The sequence below is a fragment of the Bacillus rossius genome, chromosome 2, assembly GCF_032445375.1.
Source record: "Bacillus rossius redtenbacheri isolate Brsri chromosome 2, Brsri_v3, whole genome shotgun sequence".
NCBI classification, from domain to species: Eukaryota; Metazoa; Arthropoda; class Insecta; order Phasmatodea; family Bacillidae; genus Bacillus; species Bacillus rossius.
In genome coordinates this window covers 68,776,202-68,791,592 of record NC_086331.1, presented here as the reverse complement: position 1 = coordinate 68,791,592, position 15,391 = coordinate 68,776,202, and the positions used below count along the sequence as shown (strand labels likewise).

The 15,391-nt window shown below is 42.3% G+C and overlaps 1 protein-coding gene across 14 annotated transcripts in view; it reads left to right on the top strand.

Annotated features, from left to right (window-relative positions):
* The window catches only part of LOC134529350 (sarcolemmal membrane-associated protein-like), a 236,039-nt gene that overhangs the window by 150,859 nt on the left and 69,789 nt on the right, over positions 1 to 15,391 (top strand). For all 14 annotated transcript variants that reach the window (XM_063363326.1, XM_063363327.1, XM_063363324.1 and 11 more), the window contains one exon: positions 12,217 to 12,298. In XM_063363326.1, coding sequence (XP_063219396.1) covers positions 12,217 to 12,298 — 82 coding nt within the window. The remainder of the gene's footprint in view (positions 1 to 12,216; positions 12,299 to 15,391) is intronic.

Sequence of the window (15,391 nt, the reverse complement as noted above, 5' to 3'; positions counted from 1 at the left end):
TCAAACTCAGGTAACCTCAACTGGTGTAATTGGCAACCTCAGGTATACATTAGTTTCATTATTAAAATTACATATTGTTTTTAATTTGAATAACATAAAAAAAATTAGTAGGTATTTGTTAAACTTGTAAGAATACTTTCTTTATTACTAATGATTTCTGAATTTTACATGGAATATTATTGGATTAGGTTGCAGCCGCTTCCGACCCCGAGGAGCCAAAGGGACTACAAACCATGTGCGCTTATAAGAGAACAAGTAAAAAAACACTAAGACAGACTAGAGATGCGACTCCGTTACACTACGGAGGTACGGAGTAGAAGTTGTGTCTATGCAAAACAAAGAATCAAGTCTCAAGGTGACTGGCAAGCCACATTTAATATCTTAATTTCTTTTCCCTAGTTTCGTACACAACCAGTTACAATATTTACAAGGCTCAAAGGCAATAATTTAACGTCAACACAGAATGACCTTAATCGCGGTGTACACAGTTAGGATAAATAATATTTTAAACCTTTAACATACCTTTTAACATATGTATTCATAAAAACTGTTACGTAGGCAGTCAGCCAGAGCAATACAATTAAATACAAGTAAAACAATACACATACAAGTAATCACAAATATAATTTACAACGTAAGGCCAAACCCACGCATCGTTACGTAAACGAGCTCCGAAAAGCGAGCTTAATCAGCATGCCTCAACATGGCATGACATGGCACAATAAAACAAGCCCCGAATATGATTCTGCTACGCAACAAGCACAAATGTTAAGAGGGGACTGGCTTACACACGACCAAGAAAATCAGTTGCTAACATAATCTCTATACGCGACCCTGGCACAAAACACGTAAGAAACTTACGCAACCACACAAAACGTAACTCCTGAAACGTTAATTCTCCTAAGCGCCAACAAAAACTCAAGTCAAAAAGGCAACGTACGGCCAGTAAGCTCACCCCAATTACAGTCGAAGCCGAATCGCACGTTACTCTGAGAGCACCCGCGGGTACCCAAGGCAAGGCCTCCTCATAAACCCTACATAGCATGATCAGAAAACTTAAGCGGCAATTTTACTATACCCGGCAAAAGGTTCAATTGGCGCAGCACATAAGCACATAATTAGCTAAGCCCCTACAGAAATGAAAACTTAAGGGCTATACAGCTACGTGAATCCAAGTCTTCCAAATGACACAATCTCCAGAAAATATGATTACACTGGACTGACATAAGTTACGCCTCACTACGGCAAGTCGACAGACTAGGTCAAGGCGACTAAGGCGAATAAGAAGGCCCTAATCATTCTGCATATCCTTATATAGACGAGCCAACAACAAGTGCGCGTGCGCAGAACGGAAGGGTAGGGAACCTGCGCACGGCGCGGAACAGGTGGGGGGGTGGGGTGGAGAGAGATTGGGAGGGGTTCTACCAAGAGAAGGAAGGGAGGGTAAGGATGGCGCGCGCTTACAAGACGGCGGAAACGTCCGCTTCAAATTCTGCCCCCCTTAAAAACAATATATATTTTTTTTTTGTTTAAGTACTTAGCACCTCAGGAACTAGCATTCTTATATAAGCCAGACGATACACAATGTGCACCCATCTTCTTGCACGAGTACTGACGAAACAGTTCATAATGAAGGTAGTTTGAAGATCGGCGTCGCTGCGCAGCTAGGAGGCGGCGGCGCCCGGCAACAGCGTCCTGCGGCCTTCAACCAGCTTCCAGCTACCAGCGACTCGTCGGTAGTTCTTGTCGAAACGAAAAGCCGTGGCCAGGGATTCCCGGCGCAGTAGGAGCTTGCACCCTGGGAGTCGGCAGCCCACAGGACAAGGACGCGAGACGAACGGCGCAGTTCCCGGGGAGAGCAGTCAAGCGGAATCTCTACCACCACCAAGCCTTGGCGGGAGCCCGCGAGCGTCCCCAGGAAATCGAACGGCAGCCCCCGCAGACGGCCCCAGCGGATGCTCCACAGCTGTAGGTACTGGCGGCAGCCCGTGAACGTCCCCAAGGACCCGGCGAGCCTCCACATGGCCGGAGCAGCGCCTCCCCTGAATTTCGAACTCCACGGCATCGAGAGGTGAGGCGAAGGCAGACAGCAACTGGCCTCCAAAGCAACAGTAAGGGCGGACCCAGCCCAGATGGAAGACTATAGAGGTGGCGATAAGATGCAGGTCTGGTGAGTCAGGACGTCACAGGACGAACGTGGATGAGATGTGGCTCTTGTATGGTCTCTCCGAGGGCCGTCGACGCAGGTGATTCAGGCAGCAGTCGCAGACGGACGATGTGGCAAAGTCATAGTAGAATAGGCAGAACAGCTAGTATTCGCAATGCCAGGGGAGGGGATAGGGAAATCACAGCCCGCAAACATACAAACAAAAAAAAAGGGGGCAACACAAGGCACCCGAACCCATCCAAAAAAAAAAAAAAAATAGAAACGATGATCAGAAAACATATGCCACAATCAAGTAAAACACATTTAGGTATTAAAAGGCTTTAAATGTATAACATATGATTTTCGAAATTTATGTTTAGAGGAACAAGAGCGAAGCAACGCTGTATTGGGGCCCAAAAAACGAACAATCTCAAAGGGGCCGCAATACGGCGGCAGCAATTTAACATTAACATTATCTATGCGGGAGGGTAACACAAAGCTCCGGCATAGTACCTTTTGCCTTACCTCAAATTTGTGATCTGACCTACCCCTATTATACGTAGCTGCAACAATCTCCCTAGCCTTCAATAAATTACAGGACACGGAATCCAGAACGGCTTCCAGGGAAGCGCTGTCGAGTGCAGTGTCCCAGGTGGGCAGACCCCAGATATTAAGGAGGGGATGAGTAAGTTCGCGGCCCAGGAAAGGAATGGAGGGTGGGAAACCAGTAGCAGAATGCACCGCGGAGTTCAAGCCAACGAAAATAAAATCCAAATCACTATCTCACAAAGACTGATCATCGCGATAGAAGCATGTAAGGATACTCTTTAGGACTTTATTTAAGCGTTCACTGTGATTACCCTTCGGAAAGTAGGCACTACTAAAAATAGGCCTAATAGCCCACTCTATACACACATTTTTGTAGGCCGTGGACTGGAAATATTTAGCATTGTCCGATACCAGCATGGCAGGGGCTCCAAAAATTTTCCAAACATTATCCCTTAAAGACTTTACAATGGATTCAGCCTTCATATTCTTAAGAGGCAGCAAAACAATGTACTTACAAATATATCCAAGAGAACCAACAAACAGTTATTACCCTTACGGGAACGAGCCAAAGGGCCAAAAATATCCATGTGCACCACGTGCCAAGGGGCAACAGGGGCGTCAGCACTATAGAGGCCCACCTTAGTGTTGTGGGGCGGCTTTGACAACTGACAATCTGGACAGGCGCGGACGTAAACCCGGACATCCTCCTTTAATTCCGGCCAGGCGAGATGGGCGGCAATGCGCTTATACGTTTTGTCTGCGCCCAAATGCCCTCCTATCAAAGACTCGTGGAAATAAAGAAAAGACCATGGGGCGTAACTTTTCTGGCACCACGGCCTTGCGGGCGCGACCGGAGTTGCCTTTATAAAATATCAAGCCCTTCTCCTCGACATACGGCACAACCTTTCTCGCCGCCAGGTCCTTCCTGATCTCACAGCACAACGTGTCCTCTGCTTAACAGTCGCGAATGTTAAAATATGATTCAGGAAATATCTTGGCTACAGAGACTTGCGCCGGCTCTACAAGGCCTGCCTGCGCGGGATCTACAGCTTGCTCAAACTCGTCAGGATTGAAAACACGTGAGAGGGTGTCTGCAATGACATTGTCCACACCCTTAATGTGACGCAACACAAAACGAAATCTAGACAGGCGGAGAATCCAACGACCCAATTTTTCCAGCTGATGGGGATGATTAAATAGCCAGCTGAGAGCCTGATTGTCCGTAAACAAGTCAAACTCCCGGCAATCAAGATAGGGCTCAAATTTCTCGACGCCATAGAGACAAGCCAAGGCCTCCTTCTCGTAGGTACCCAATTGCTTTTCCGACTAGTAGAGAGCGGCTGGCGAAGGCAATGGGACGCAATCTGCCCTCCTCCACATGGCCAAGTACAGCGTCTAAGGCCAGGGAGGAGGCATCCACTTGCAGGACAAAACGCTTCTCAAAGTCCGGGAGAACCAGGACCGGCGGGGATGCTATCAAGGCCTTAAGGGTATTGAACGCCTTTTCCTGTTCAGGCCCCCACAAATATTCCACTTTTTTTTTAGGTAGATGGTTCAAGGGTGAACTCACGGCCGCGTAATTAGGCACGAAGTGGGCGAAATATCCCATCATTCCTAGGAATCGGAGAACTCCCTTGAGATTTTTAGGGCGGGTAAAGTTAATGATTGGGCCGATTTTATCGGGATCCATTATAAGATTGCACTCCGAAATAATAAAACCCAGAAATTTTACATTATTTTTTGCCAAATCTATTTTTCGAGGATTAACGGTAAGGTGAGCTGCTCTCAGACGCTGTAGGACCTCCCTTAAGTGAACCAGATGCTCCTCGAACGTCTCGCTATAGACAATGATGTCGTCGATATAATTGAAAACACTCTTATATTTCAGGTCACTCAACACGTGGTCCAGCACTCGGCTCAAGGCCTTGCTACCAAAGGATACGCCCATGGGAATCCTATTGAATTCAAAATGCCCCCAGGGCGTGCTGAAGGCGGTATACTTGTGACACGCGGGATCTAGCTGGCACTGGTGAAAGCTAGCATTGGGATCAATAACTGAAAAACCTTAGCTTTTCCCAGATGTTGCAGGGCACTTTCAACTGTAGGGAGGGGAAAAATCTGTTCAATAATTTTATCACATAATGGCCTGTAATTATGGACCATCCTAAATTCAGATACAGAGCTCTTAGGAACAAGGAACGTAGGCGTGCTGAAGTCTGAAGTCGAGGGAGAGTTGACTCCTGCTCAAAGGAGTTTATCGACTATTTCTCTCATGGCCTGCAGATTAGGCGGAGACACCTTATAATACTTATATTTTACTGGAGTTTCGTCTTTTAAGTAAAAACGGTATGGGAGGACGTCACAACGCCCAATAGACTTAGTTATAACATCAGAAAATTCAGCAACCAGATTCGCTACAGCCTTACCATGCTCACTCGCGCTGGCCTCGGTACAGGTCATCACAAAAGGGACGGCCTGCTCAAGAGTTAAGAACACCTTAAGATTAGGCCTAAAACCAAAACTAAGGGAATGGGCAGAAACATCGACGACACATCGCGTTCTACCCAAAAAATCCAGGCCCAAAATGAGACTGTATGCTAAACCCGGCACAATCATAAAGACCCAGTCCCACGATAAACTAGAAATTTTAATGTGAAGGAGCACGGACTTCCTAGCCGTCAAAACGGTGTTATTAGCGGTACACATTCTAACCGCCTGGGTTTCAACGACCCTCGCGCTTAAGTGGGGAAACCTACTGCACAAGTTATTAAACAAAGAGTCCCTAATTAAAGAGTGGGAGGCACCCGTGTCCACTAGGGCCGGGTAAAAATGATCCCTAATCCACACCGGAACTAAATGCAATTGATGATTATCAGACTTGGCTTTACGGAATTTGCAACGAAGACTTTCAAGCTTACGTCCCGTCAAAGAGCGTTTTCCGGACAGTCTCTGCGATAATGCCCGGGCTGTTTGCATTTAAAGCATTTGCGCATCTGGTATCCTATACGAGTGCGCTCGCACTCGGCAACTGTGTGGCCGAACTCAAAACAGTTTGCACACCTGCCATGGGCGTCTCTGACGTCAGTGGCATGTGACACTTGTGCTGTCTGGCGCGTGTCCGCGAGCGTGGCTCGTGTGTCCGCACAAGGAGCGGTTGCACTGCTATTGCGACCGGGCGGTCGCTCGGCAGCTCCGGCAACAAAAATCTTGCCCGGTGCCGCTCGCAACTGCCTCGTCTGCGGAAATGCAGTGGGCTTCATAGCTGCGGGAGAAAAGTCAGTGTGATACTTCTTGACAGTAGATAGACGGGCTTCCACCTCTAGGCCCCACTGAAGTAATTCCTGAAGGGTGGTGGGTGGCGCCAGCATGGTACTGTGCTGCAGTGACAAGGGGGAAATGTTGCCTAACACGATTTGTACTAGCTCCCTTTCTGGAAGATGCAACTCTAGGGCCTCTGCATATATAACAACTGAGTTTATGAAGGCTACTAAAGACTCGCTGGGAAGCTGAAACCTGTAAACTAATTCTCTCTTGCAGCTATCCATCACTCGTGGAGGACACACTAGCCTCAGAACCGCAGACTTAAACTCCAGAAAACTAGACTTATTCCACACAGCATGAGTTAAAAGTTTATGATATGTGATACCGCACTTACTTCAAGGCCTTAAACAAATCAACTTCGGAAACTAGGTGAAGATCATTTATTTTTGACACCTCCAGTAAAAAATTTAAGGCTGCCCTAGGCTCGACTCCCTCTAAGGAAGGGAGGGATTTCAGGGCTGAAAAAAAAAGTTTGGTATTAAATGCCGAATGACTTGGTGGACTCACTGAACCAGAAGCAGGACCCGGGGACTCTGCACTCGAGGATACCCAGGTATGCCTCACAAACTGCACCAGCTGAGCGCGGAACTTTGCCACGGTGCTGTCAGGGTCGAACTCCAGGCCGTTCTCCTCCAACTGCTGCAGCAACTCGCTCCGCGAAAGCTTGTAGATCCACCCCACCGAAGCCATGATCGCAAACTTGAAACAAGGCACAAGAACGCAAGACTATCTGCTCCAGAGCAGAGTAGCGCAGAAATTTGCAGCCGCTTCCGACCCCGAGGAGCCAAAGGGACTACAAACCATGTGCGCTTATAAGAGAACAAGTAAAAAAACACTAAGACAGACTAGAGATGCGACTCCGTTACACTACGGAGGTACGGAGTAGAAGTTGTGTCTATGCAAAACAAAGAATCAAGTCTCAAGGTGACTGGCAAGCCACATTTAATATCTTAATTTCTTTTCCCTAGTTTCGTACACAACCAGTTACAATATTTACAAGGCTCAAAGGCAATAATTTAACGTCAACACAGAATGACCTTAATCGCGGTGTACACAGTTAGGATAAATAATATTTTAAACCTTTAACATACCTTTTAACATATGTATTCATAAAAACTGTTACGTAGGCAGTCAGCCAGAGCAATACAATTAAATACAAGTAAAACAATACACATACAAGTAATCACAAATATAATTTACAACGTAAGGCCAAACCCACGCATCGTTACGTAAACGAGCTCCGAAAAGCGAGCTTAATCAGCATGCCTCAACATGGCATGACATGGCACAATAAAACAAGCCCCGAATATGATTCTGCTACGCAACAAGCACAAATGTTAAGAGGGGACTGGCTTACACACGACCAAGAAAATCAGTTGCTAACATAATCTCTACACGCGACTCTGGCACAAAACACGTAAGAAACTTACGCAACCACACAAAACGTAACTCCTGAAACGTTAATACCCCAAGCGCCAACAAAACTCAAGTCAAAAAGGCAACGTACGGCCAGTAAGCTCACCCCAATTACAGTCGAAGCCGAATCGAACGTTACTCTGAGAGCACCCGAAGGATGAATCAATCTATAGAGTTGCATGTAGTTAAGAACTTATTTTAGGGGGCTGGAGGCCTAGGAAGTGTGGGAACTGGCCTCTGATTGGCTGGAGGTTGCGCTGACCAAAAGAAAATAACGAAGGTGGCTGGTACCCTAACTTAAGGAGCATCAGAGTTCACTTGTGCTCCAAAAGGCAGCGCGCTCTTTCGGTGTGCAGGGTAAACAACTCGGGGGTTAGTTCACAAATGTCCTGCAGAAGGGACTACCATAAGCCTTGCCCTTATGGGACCAGCTGGTGCATGCTCTGTCGGGCAAAAAAAGAACTAGGAAGAGGTGTGGTGATGGCCGCTATAGGTCTCGCCCCAGCGCCAAACTAGAGTAATGAAGTTGGGATTTTCGCCACAAGATGGCTAAAGCAGGCCTGCGAGAAGACCTGGATTTAGGCTTGCCGGAAGCGGGGGTTAAAGACCTGGTTGATGCCCTGGCTGGAGTTCATGTAAAAGAAGGAAGGGGAATCTGCTGGCTCGTGAGAAATGTCTCTGGCCGGGTGCCGATACGTGCCCGACAGCCCTGGAACATTAGAATGGGGCATGACTGGAGCTGCTAACCTAAGCTGAGCTCTGGGAAGTAGGGTGTCCTGGGAGTACAATGAGAAAAGCGCTCTTGGTTACGAAGCCGGACACTTTTACTGGTCGCCTTCGTGGCCCGAGGCAGGATGAAAAATGATGGCTAATACTAACCTGGCGAAATCATACAAGACTATCAGTTGTGGCGCTGGATAAACATCGCAGGACTCTAGTAGGAAAGATTTGATCAGGATGAACAATGGGTAGAGACCTGCAATATTCGCGGATTTATTCGGTGATAGGCTAGAATTCAAACACATATACCTCTTAGATAATTTTGCTATTGGCTTACTGTTCATCTGGACGAATCTCAACCAGTTATAAACCCTCAACCAAAGAAGGATCGAATCACAGACAAACCAGCTGAGACGACTTACAAGTCGGCAGCCAATGAACTTGCGTTATTTGGCCGAGTGTACAGGGGTATGTGCAGTCTATCCTGAAGGCCATTGAAACCGCGAATTTTGCAGGTCTCTAACAATGGGCTAACAAAGTTTATATTCGGGAATTTAGGTGAAAAAAAAATTTTGTGCTAACATAACTGATTATTTTTACGACATAGTATTTGTAATATATAAAACGTAAACTAAATACTCATTAAAATGGTAAAGTACTGGTAAACTAATAGAAGTATCACATCACCCTCTTAGAGATTTATTGAAAAACATGTCACAATATGAAAAAAAAGAAACCTTTTTGGAAATTTTTTATTTTTTTTAGAATAATGACTTTTCTTAAGAATGACCAAAAATTAATTGTAATGCAATAAGGTTTACCAACTAAAATCAGATAATAGGTACACACAAAGTCAGTTCCTCGTGTTTTTTTTTTTTCCAGAGAAAAAGGTTTTATCAAGTAATTTTAATTTATTTTGGAGGTGTACTTTTCAAGATTAAAACAACACTTTTTAACAGAATATACAACCTTCTTACCCTTCAGAATAAGTACCATCACCAAGTGGCTCCACGGTTGATTCAGGTCTGATAAACCTGGAAAAGGTCAGAGAATTTTGTAATTACAAGTTTGTAGTAACCATGTCAAACCAATCTACCACCATCAACAATACAAGCACCAAAAAAACATTACCACCAACATCACAAAAATGCTACCCCCACTAACAACACTACCACTACCAACAGTACTATCACCACCAAAAATACTATCAACAGTACTACCACCATAAACAATACTACCACAACCACCACCACTGACAGTACTTCCACCACAAATAATACTACCACAACCACCACCACCGACAATTCTACCACCACCAACAATATTTTAGTCCTATTATCACCACTACCAACATTAACACTACAAGCACTAACTTCCAGCACCAACCCCACCAACACCAACATAAATAATATCAACTCCACAAACACCACAACCAACACCACCAATGCCAACACCAACACAAACAATTCTACTAACTCCACCAACACCACCACCAATATATTATTGCCACCAGCAATACTACCACTATCAACAATACAACCACCACCACTAAAAGAACTACCAAAACAACCACCAACAAAAACTCTACAAAAACCAAAACATTCACCAACACCAAAACACCTGAAGAACCACCACCCACTGCCATGAACAACACCCAATGCCATGAAAAGTTTTTACCACCACAAACACCACCACCTAAATAGTACTGCTCACCCCCACAAACAACACCCATCACAACAAATAACACACCCCGTGACAACCAACACCACCTGCTGCTACAAACACCCACTGCCTTTTATTAAAAAACACCTCTGCCATGATCAACAACAGTACCGCCACCACCACCAACAACACTCTACCAACAAATCTATCACCAGCACCACCACCACCACGGCCAATAGCACTACCACAACCAAAAACATACTACCACCAACACAACTTACAACAATACTATGAGGACGTACCGGTGTTGAGTGGGCACGTGGACCCGGCTGAAAGTCTCTAACTCAGGGCGTTACGTGGCCCGTGTGCGGTGAGATATTAGCCCTCAAAATGTTATACGCAGCTCCTGTCCCTAACTAAGCCCGCTCTCAGCGTCGGGCACGCTTCTAATTACCGCAGTGGGCTCTCAGGGCGTCCCACATGCCGCTGACCAGGTTAGGGACCCACGTGGCCCCCCGAACACAAAACACGTAACACAGTTAATTGGCTTTTATTCTACTCACGGTACACGCCCTTACACGATCCTCCGTTGATATAACTATAAAACGCCCGAGGCACGAATCAGATTAGGTGAGGAGGCGAACCACGCACGTGGCCGCCTCAAGCCGTTACTTAATACACCGATGAGATAAAAACTCTGAAGAGTGAATAATTATTACTTAAGTAGTCTCTCCGACCGAGAGAGGCCCCGAGGATGAAAAGAAAGCGATTTGAATAAATTAAGTTACAGAATTACTACTCGGTAAACCAACGGTGATGTCCTCGGGGTGTCTGCAGAGACGTCCGCTCTCGGCCGGCTGTAGAAGGAGACTGGGCTGAGCTCATCGCTTGCAGGTGGCAACATGGCGCCCCTTCGCGCCGAACACAATTACCGTTACACTTTGCTGTAGCGTGCCCCGGGTTACTCTTAGAAAATACATAACAAATTTTACAATAATTATTAAATTACTTCCATGTCCCGACCGTCTGTAATAATTACTTATAAACATAAAACATGGTTCAAATGAGTTGCACGCTAGTTCCTCCTTCGCCCGCTAGGGAGCGTCCTTGTTCGTGCTTGGAATTCTTAAATAATAAAACACCATGAAGTTATTAATTAAAAACACATACATGCATAGCCATCGTTACACTGTTTGGGGGCGGAAAGAAAAAGGATTACAATATTAATTAATATATATTAGGGGTGCGGCGCACTGCATCTAAGCGCCCTCTTGCCGGGCTAGAAACACACGCACACATGCACGCACGAGCGGGAGGTTTGAACAGAGATGGTGGTTGGGCGGTGTCATATCGGGCTCAAAGGGGCCGCAGGCCCGGACGACGTCAACTATCATCATCACAACCTTCAACAGTACTACCACCACCATAACTTCGTATAGGTAATATTACTACTACAACCAATAATATACTTCCACCACCACAACCAATCACAATACTACCACCACAACCAACAATACTTTTGACTCTCACTACCCCAACCAACAAGACTACCATCACCAAAAACACCAACATTTTTTTAGTTAACCTTAAAGATTTGCTCTTTGTTGCTGTTTTCATCTAACCAAATTTTGGTGTGTAAGTTGAATGAAAGTATGTTACCTAATTATTTCATGTTAGTGTCTTTTAGGCATTTATGTTTACACAATTTCCTAAGCCTTTTATCTGCAAACTCACAGCCAGGATTTTTTCATTAGGAATTTATATTTTATGTGAGCTCTTGCAAATTCCTTCAGGCTATTAATTTTGCATATTCATGTTGTCAGGGAATTCATTCTAAACACTCGCTCCTCCTATCTCCTATCATTTTATACATACAGGGAATAGGACTATTTGTATGTGACAATCTATTTAATACATGCTAATGTAAATTCTTTGGAATCCTAGTCTTGATTCAAAATTTGTTATTCACCTACATTACATATCTTAATGGTGTGATATTGTTTGCTAAATCTATCATAGTATCTCAGAAAACAATTGCAGTATTTTAAAAAATTTTGTGTAATTATATATATATATATATAAATATAATATTAGTTACCAAAAATATGTAGGTTTCTTTCTCAGTCTGCTTCATTATATTACAGATATATTAATATATTTTCATTTTTCGGGCAAGCGTTAAAAGCAACAAATAAATTGTATATACATATACTTTAACTATAATTATTGCATTGTACATTATTTTGATTTTTTAAAAAAAGTTACATATTGTATAGTTCTATCCTTTGTGTTACTCTTTTCTATACTTACCAAAAAATTATTATTAACTTTTGAGGTACTGCAAAAATATACTGCTTTAAGAATGAATTAGAGAAATTTTGGTTGTTCTTTTATTATTTTAGGTTAGCAATCAGTTGCACAGCAGTTTGATGTCTGCTCCAAATCAGACAAATAAGCTTATAGCTGAGATTACAAAATTAAAAGGTGAGTACAGTGGCTCTGTCTGTTAATCTAACACGTGTGATACTGAAATTTATCACTGTATTAGACCCAGCATGATTATAATAATGTCAATGAAATATTTTGCAGTATGTTAGATACCATTTTTACATTCTTATGATTTATTGATCATAATATGTTTTTTTTTATCATCTTAAAAAAATCAAGAATATTGGAAAGGACATTGCAATACTGTATATTACGTTCAACAGCTTGGTGTCCTATAACATCTTCCTTTGTTTGTACTCATAGGCATTGTTTAGTATACGTCCTGACTGCACGTCAAAAAAGATACAACATAAATTTTTCACTAAGTTATGTGTAGTTTTCGTGTGTTTCATGTTTTAGGTGTGTGCACTTCTCCTAAATTAATATAAATGTAGTGTGACATAAGCATTGCATCAGGCCCCCATATTGGATGTGCTGGGTGTAATGATCATGTGGCAGTAGCTGCAGTTTTATGATATACCAGTCATTACAGCTCCTTTTAATGTTTGTGCATAGAACAAGGAAATTTTGATGTCATGTTGCTGGTAGTTCATTCTTGCAAGCAGTACTTTTTGTAAAGTCTCTTGTAAGTTTTTGATATTTGACTTTTGAGAATATTGGAAGAGAATTCGCTTATATTTTTTATTGAATATAAGCCTCTCATGTGGGTGCCACATTACTCAACATTCGAGTCGGGTGATGGACAACATAGCGAAGCAAATCGTTGAATGTAAGTGGGTCCTCGGTGGTCCGTGATCCGTGTGGGAAAAAATACAGTTAATTTCCAGCATGGTGTATAATCTACGAGCAGTGTTCAGTTAACATGTCGTTCAGTCACTTTAAAATCTTGAAGGTCTGGTCATAAGCTATTCCATTTGTAATAATTCAGTGTCAAACACTACCGTTACCTTTATTTTTAAAATAATTAAGTTGTGAAAAAATAAAGGCTTAAGAAGATATGAGACAATGACTTAGTTAATCATTTTGTGGCATCAGATATCCAGCAGAAGAAGAACATTTTTACTATCTGGAATAATTCAGGAGAATAGAAAGTTTATTTGCTGTCTCCACATGATGTGAGTCGAAATAGATTCTTCTATCTTCCCTCTCATCCTCTTCATAGGTGCTTATCTCAAAAGTTGTCTGGTAGTAATAGTTGGAACAAGAATAGCATAGTTTTCCTGGCAACAGTGAAAGTTAAGATGCTCGTTCTCTGATGCCACTGTGATTTGGTTCAAATAATGATAAACAGATGGTCAAAAATAATTTTGTATTGGTGTAAGACATAGTACCCATGCTATTTCATGCCTGTGTTTTTTAAAAAAAAAATTTAATTTTATAATATATGTAAACTTTGTTGGCCAAGATGAGCAAATATTAAAAAAAAAAAAAAAATACTGAAATTTTTATTACAATTTTTACAATAATTTGGTTGCTACTAAACATTCTTATGCAGCTGTGATTATTAAAGGTGGCTGTGTACATTGAAACACTGCCACAGGTCACTGAATGACATAAAGTCTGTGCAGCTAGTTTCTCCTTGACAGTAAACATTCTGCCTGGCTCTAGGAGTGTATTCACTCAGTTTTATTTGTGTGTCAAATAAAACATGTCCATTGTTACAGTTGTAAATCAAAAACAGAGGTAGTATCAAGGCGGTACTAGATTTATAAACGAGACAGGATATGGAATAACCAGACAAAAAGGAGTGGAGAAAACACTATGTACACACACACAAAACTCAAAACAAAAATGTTACTGTTTGGTTATTTAGATTTTTGTAGATTTCATATGTGCCTTGCATTATAAGAAAGTCTTCAAAAATAACATATTTGAAGATAAGCATATTGCTTATGAAATTGGTGTTTTAACAAATTTTAATCTTAACTAAATATTTTGTTGGTTCTAAATTACATACATACTTCCATATCATTGTTTTATTGATAAAATAATTCAATGAAATTAATTTTTATTTCTGTTGGTGTTTTGAGTTTGTACAATCAACTTGCCTTTTTTTTTTTTTTTTAAGTTGCTGTGCTGAAACTTTAAATTCACATAGATAACTTTGAATTTAGTTGGTGTGCATGCTGGCTAATTTATTTTCCTAAATTGCAGAATTATTAACTTGCATGTTTATTTGCTACTACATTACAAAATTTACTTTTATATAATGAAAGTAACTCATCATAAGATTCTCTATAGTAAAAAAAGTGCACTTATGTCGGTAACATACTACTTGCATTAGACTGCAGTCACAAAAGTTGTTTAGTGATACACTCTAGCAAGCATGGGCACCTTGCCTGTCGGCATGTGTTGTTACTTTTGCAGTTTCATGCATCTGTCCACTTATTTGGTTTTGTGTGATATATTTAATAACTTCCATGCTAGTGTTTGCTATTTATTTTCCAGTATAATGGCAACAGGACAAAACTTTTAACTAAATAGTTTCAGTATCTGTATTGTGTGGCACATTATATATTTGAGATCAATCTAATTGTCATTTGTTGAACGTAATTTCTGCTGTGTTACAAGACCTCAGAAAAGCAAAGACTTTAAGTGGTTTTGTTTACTCCAGGCCACTGATTTTGGGAGTCTTAACATACTTAAGTTACAACAGGTTGGCATTGTACATGCCCTTCCTCAAGCCCGATGTGCCATGTCGTTGGCCAGGTACATTGACCACAGTGTGTGTGCATGTAAGCAGGTGGCTGTTCAAAGAGTGCATAGTGTGCAATATGGTCGTTCCAGCTGGACAAAAATAATTTTTTCAGAATTTTTAATTGACTAAAAGGAGTTTGAGAATGTGTTATTGTATGAACAGGGATTAACAGTGAACTACGGTGGGGGTCTTTATGTACTTTGACAGAGAATTGCTTGTGAAGCAAGGCTGATAAGAAGTTAACACCACCCATAGCTGCTGCAGCCTGTTCAGTAAATGTGCCAGGCCACGTGTGTCAGGACCTGTTAAAATGTTCTGTGATGGTTTTGTGCAGCTTTAGGACATGGAACTGGAACTCATTCAGTCAGGTATGATTTCTATGTAAAACAAAATTCATGCAAAGGATATTGATTTAAATGTTTAATACCACA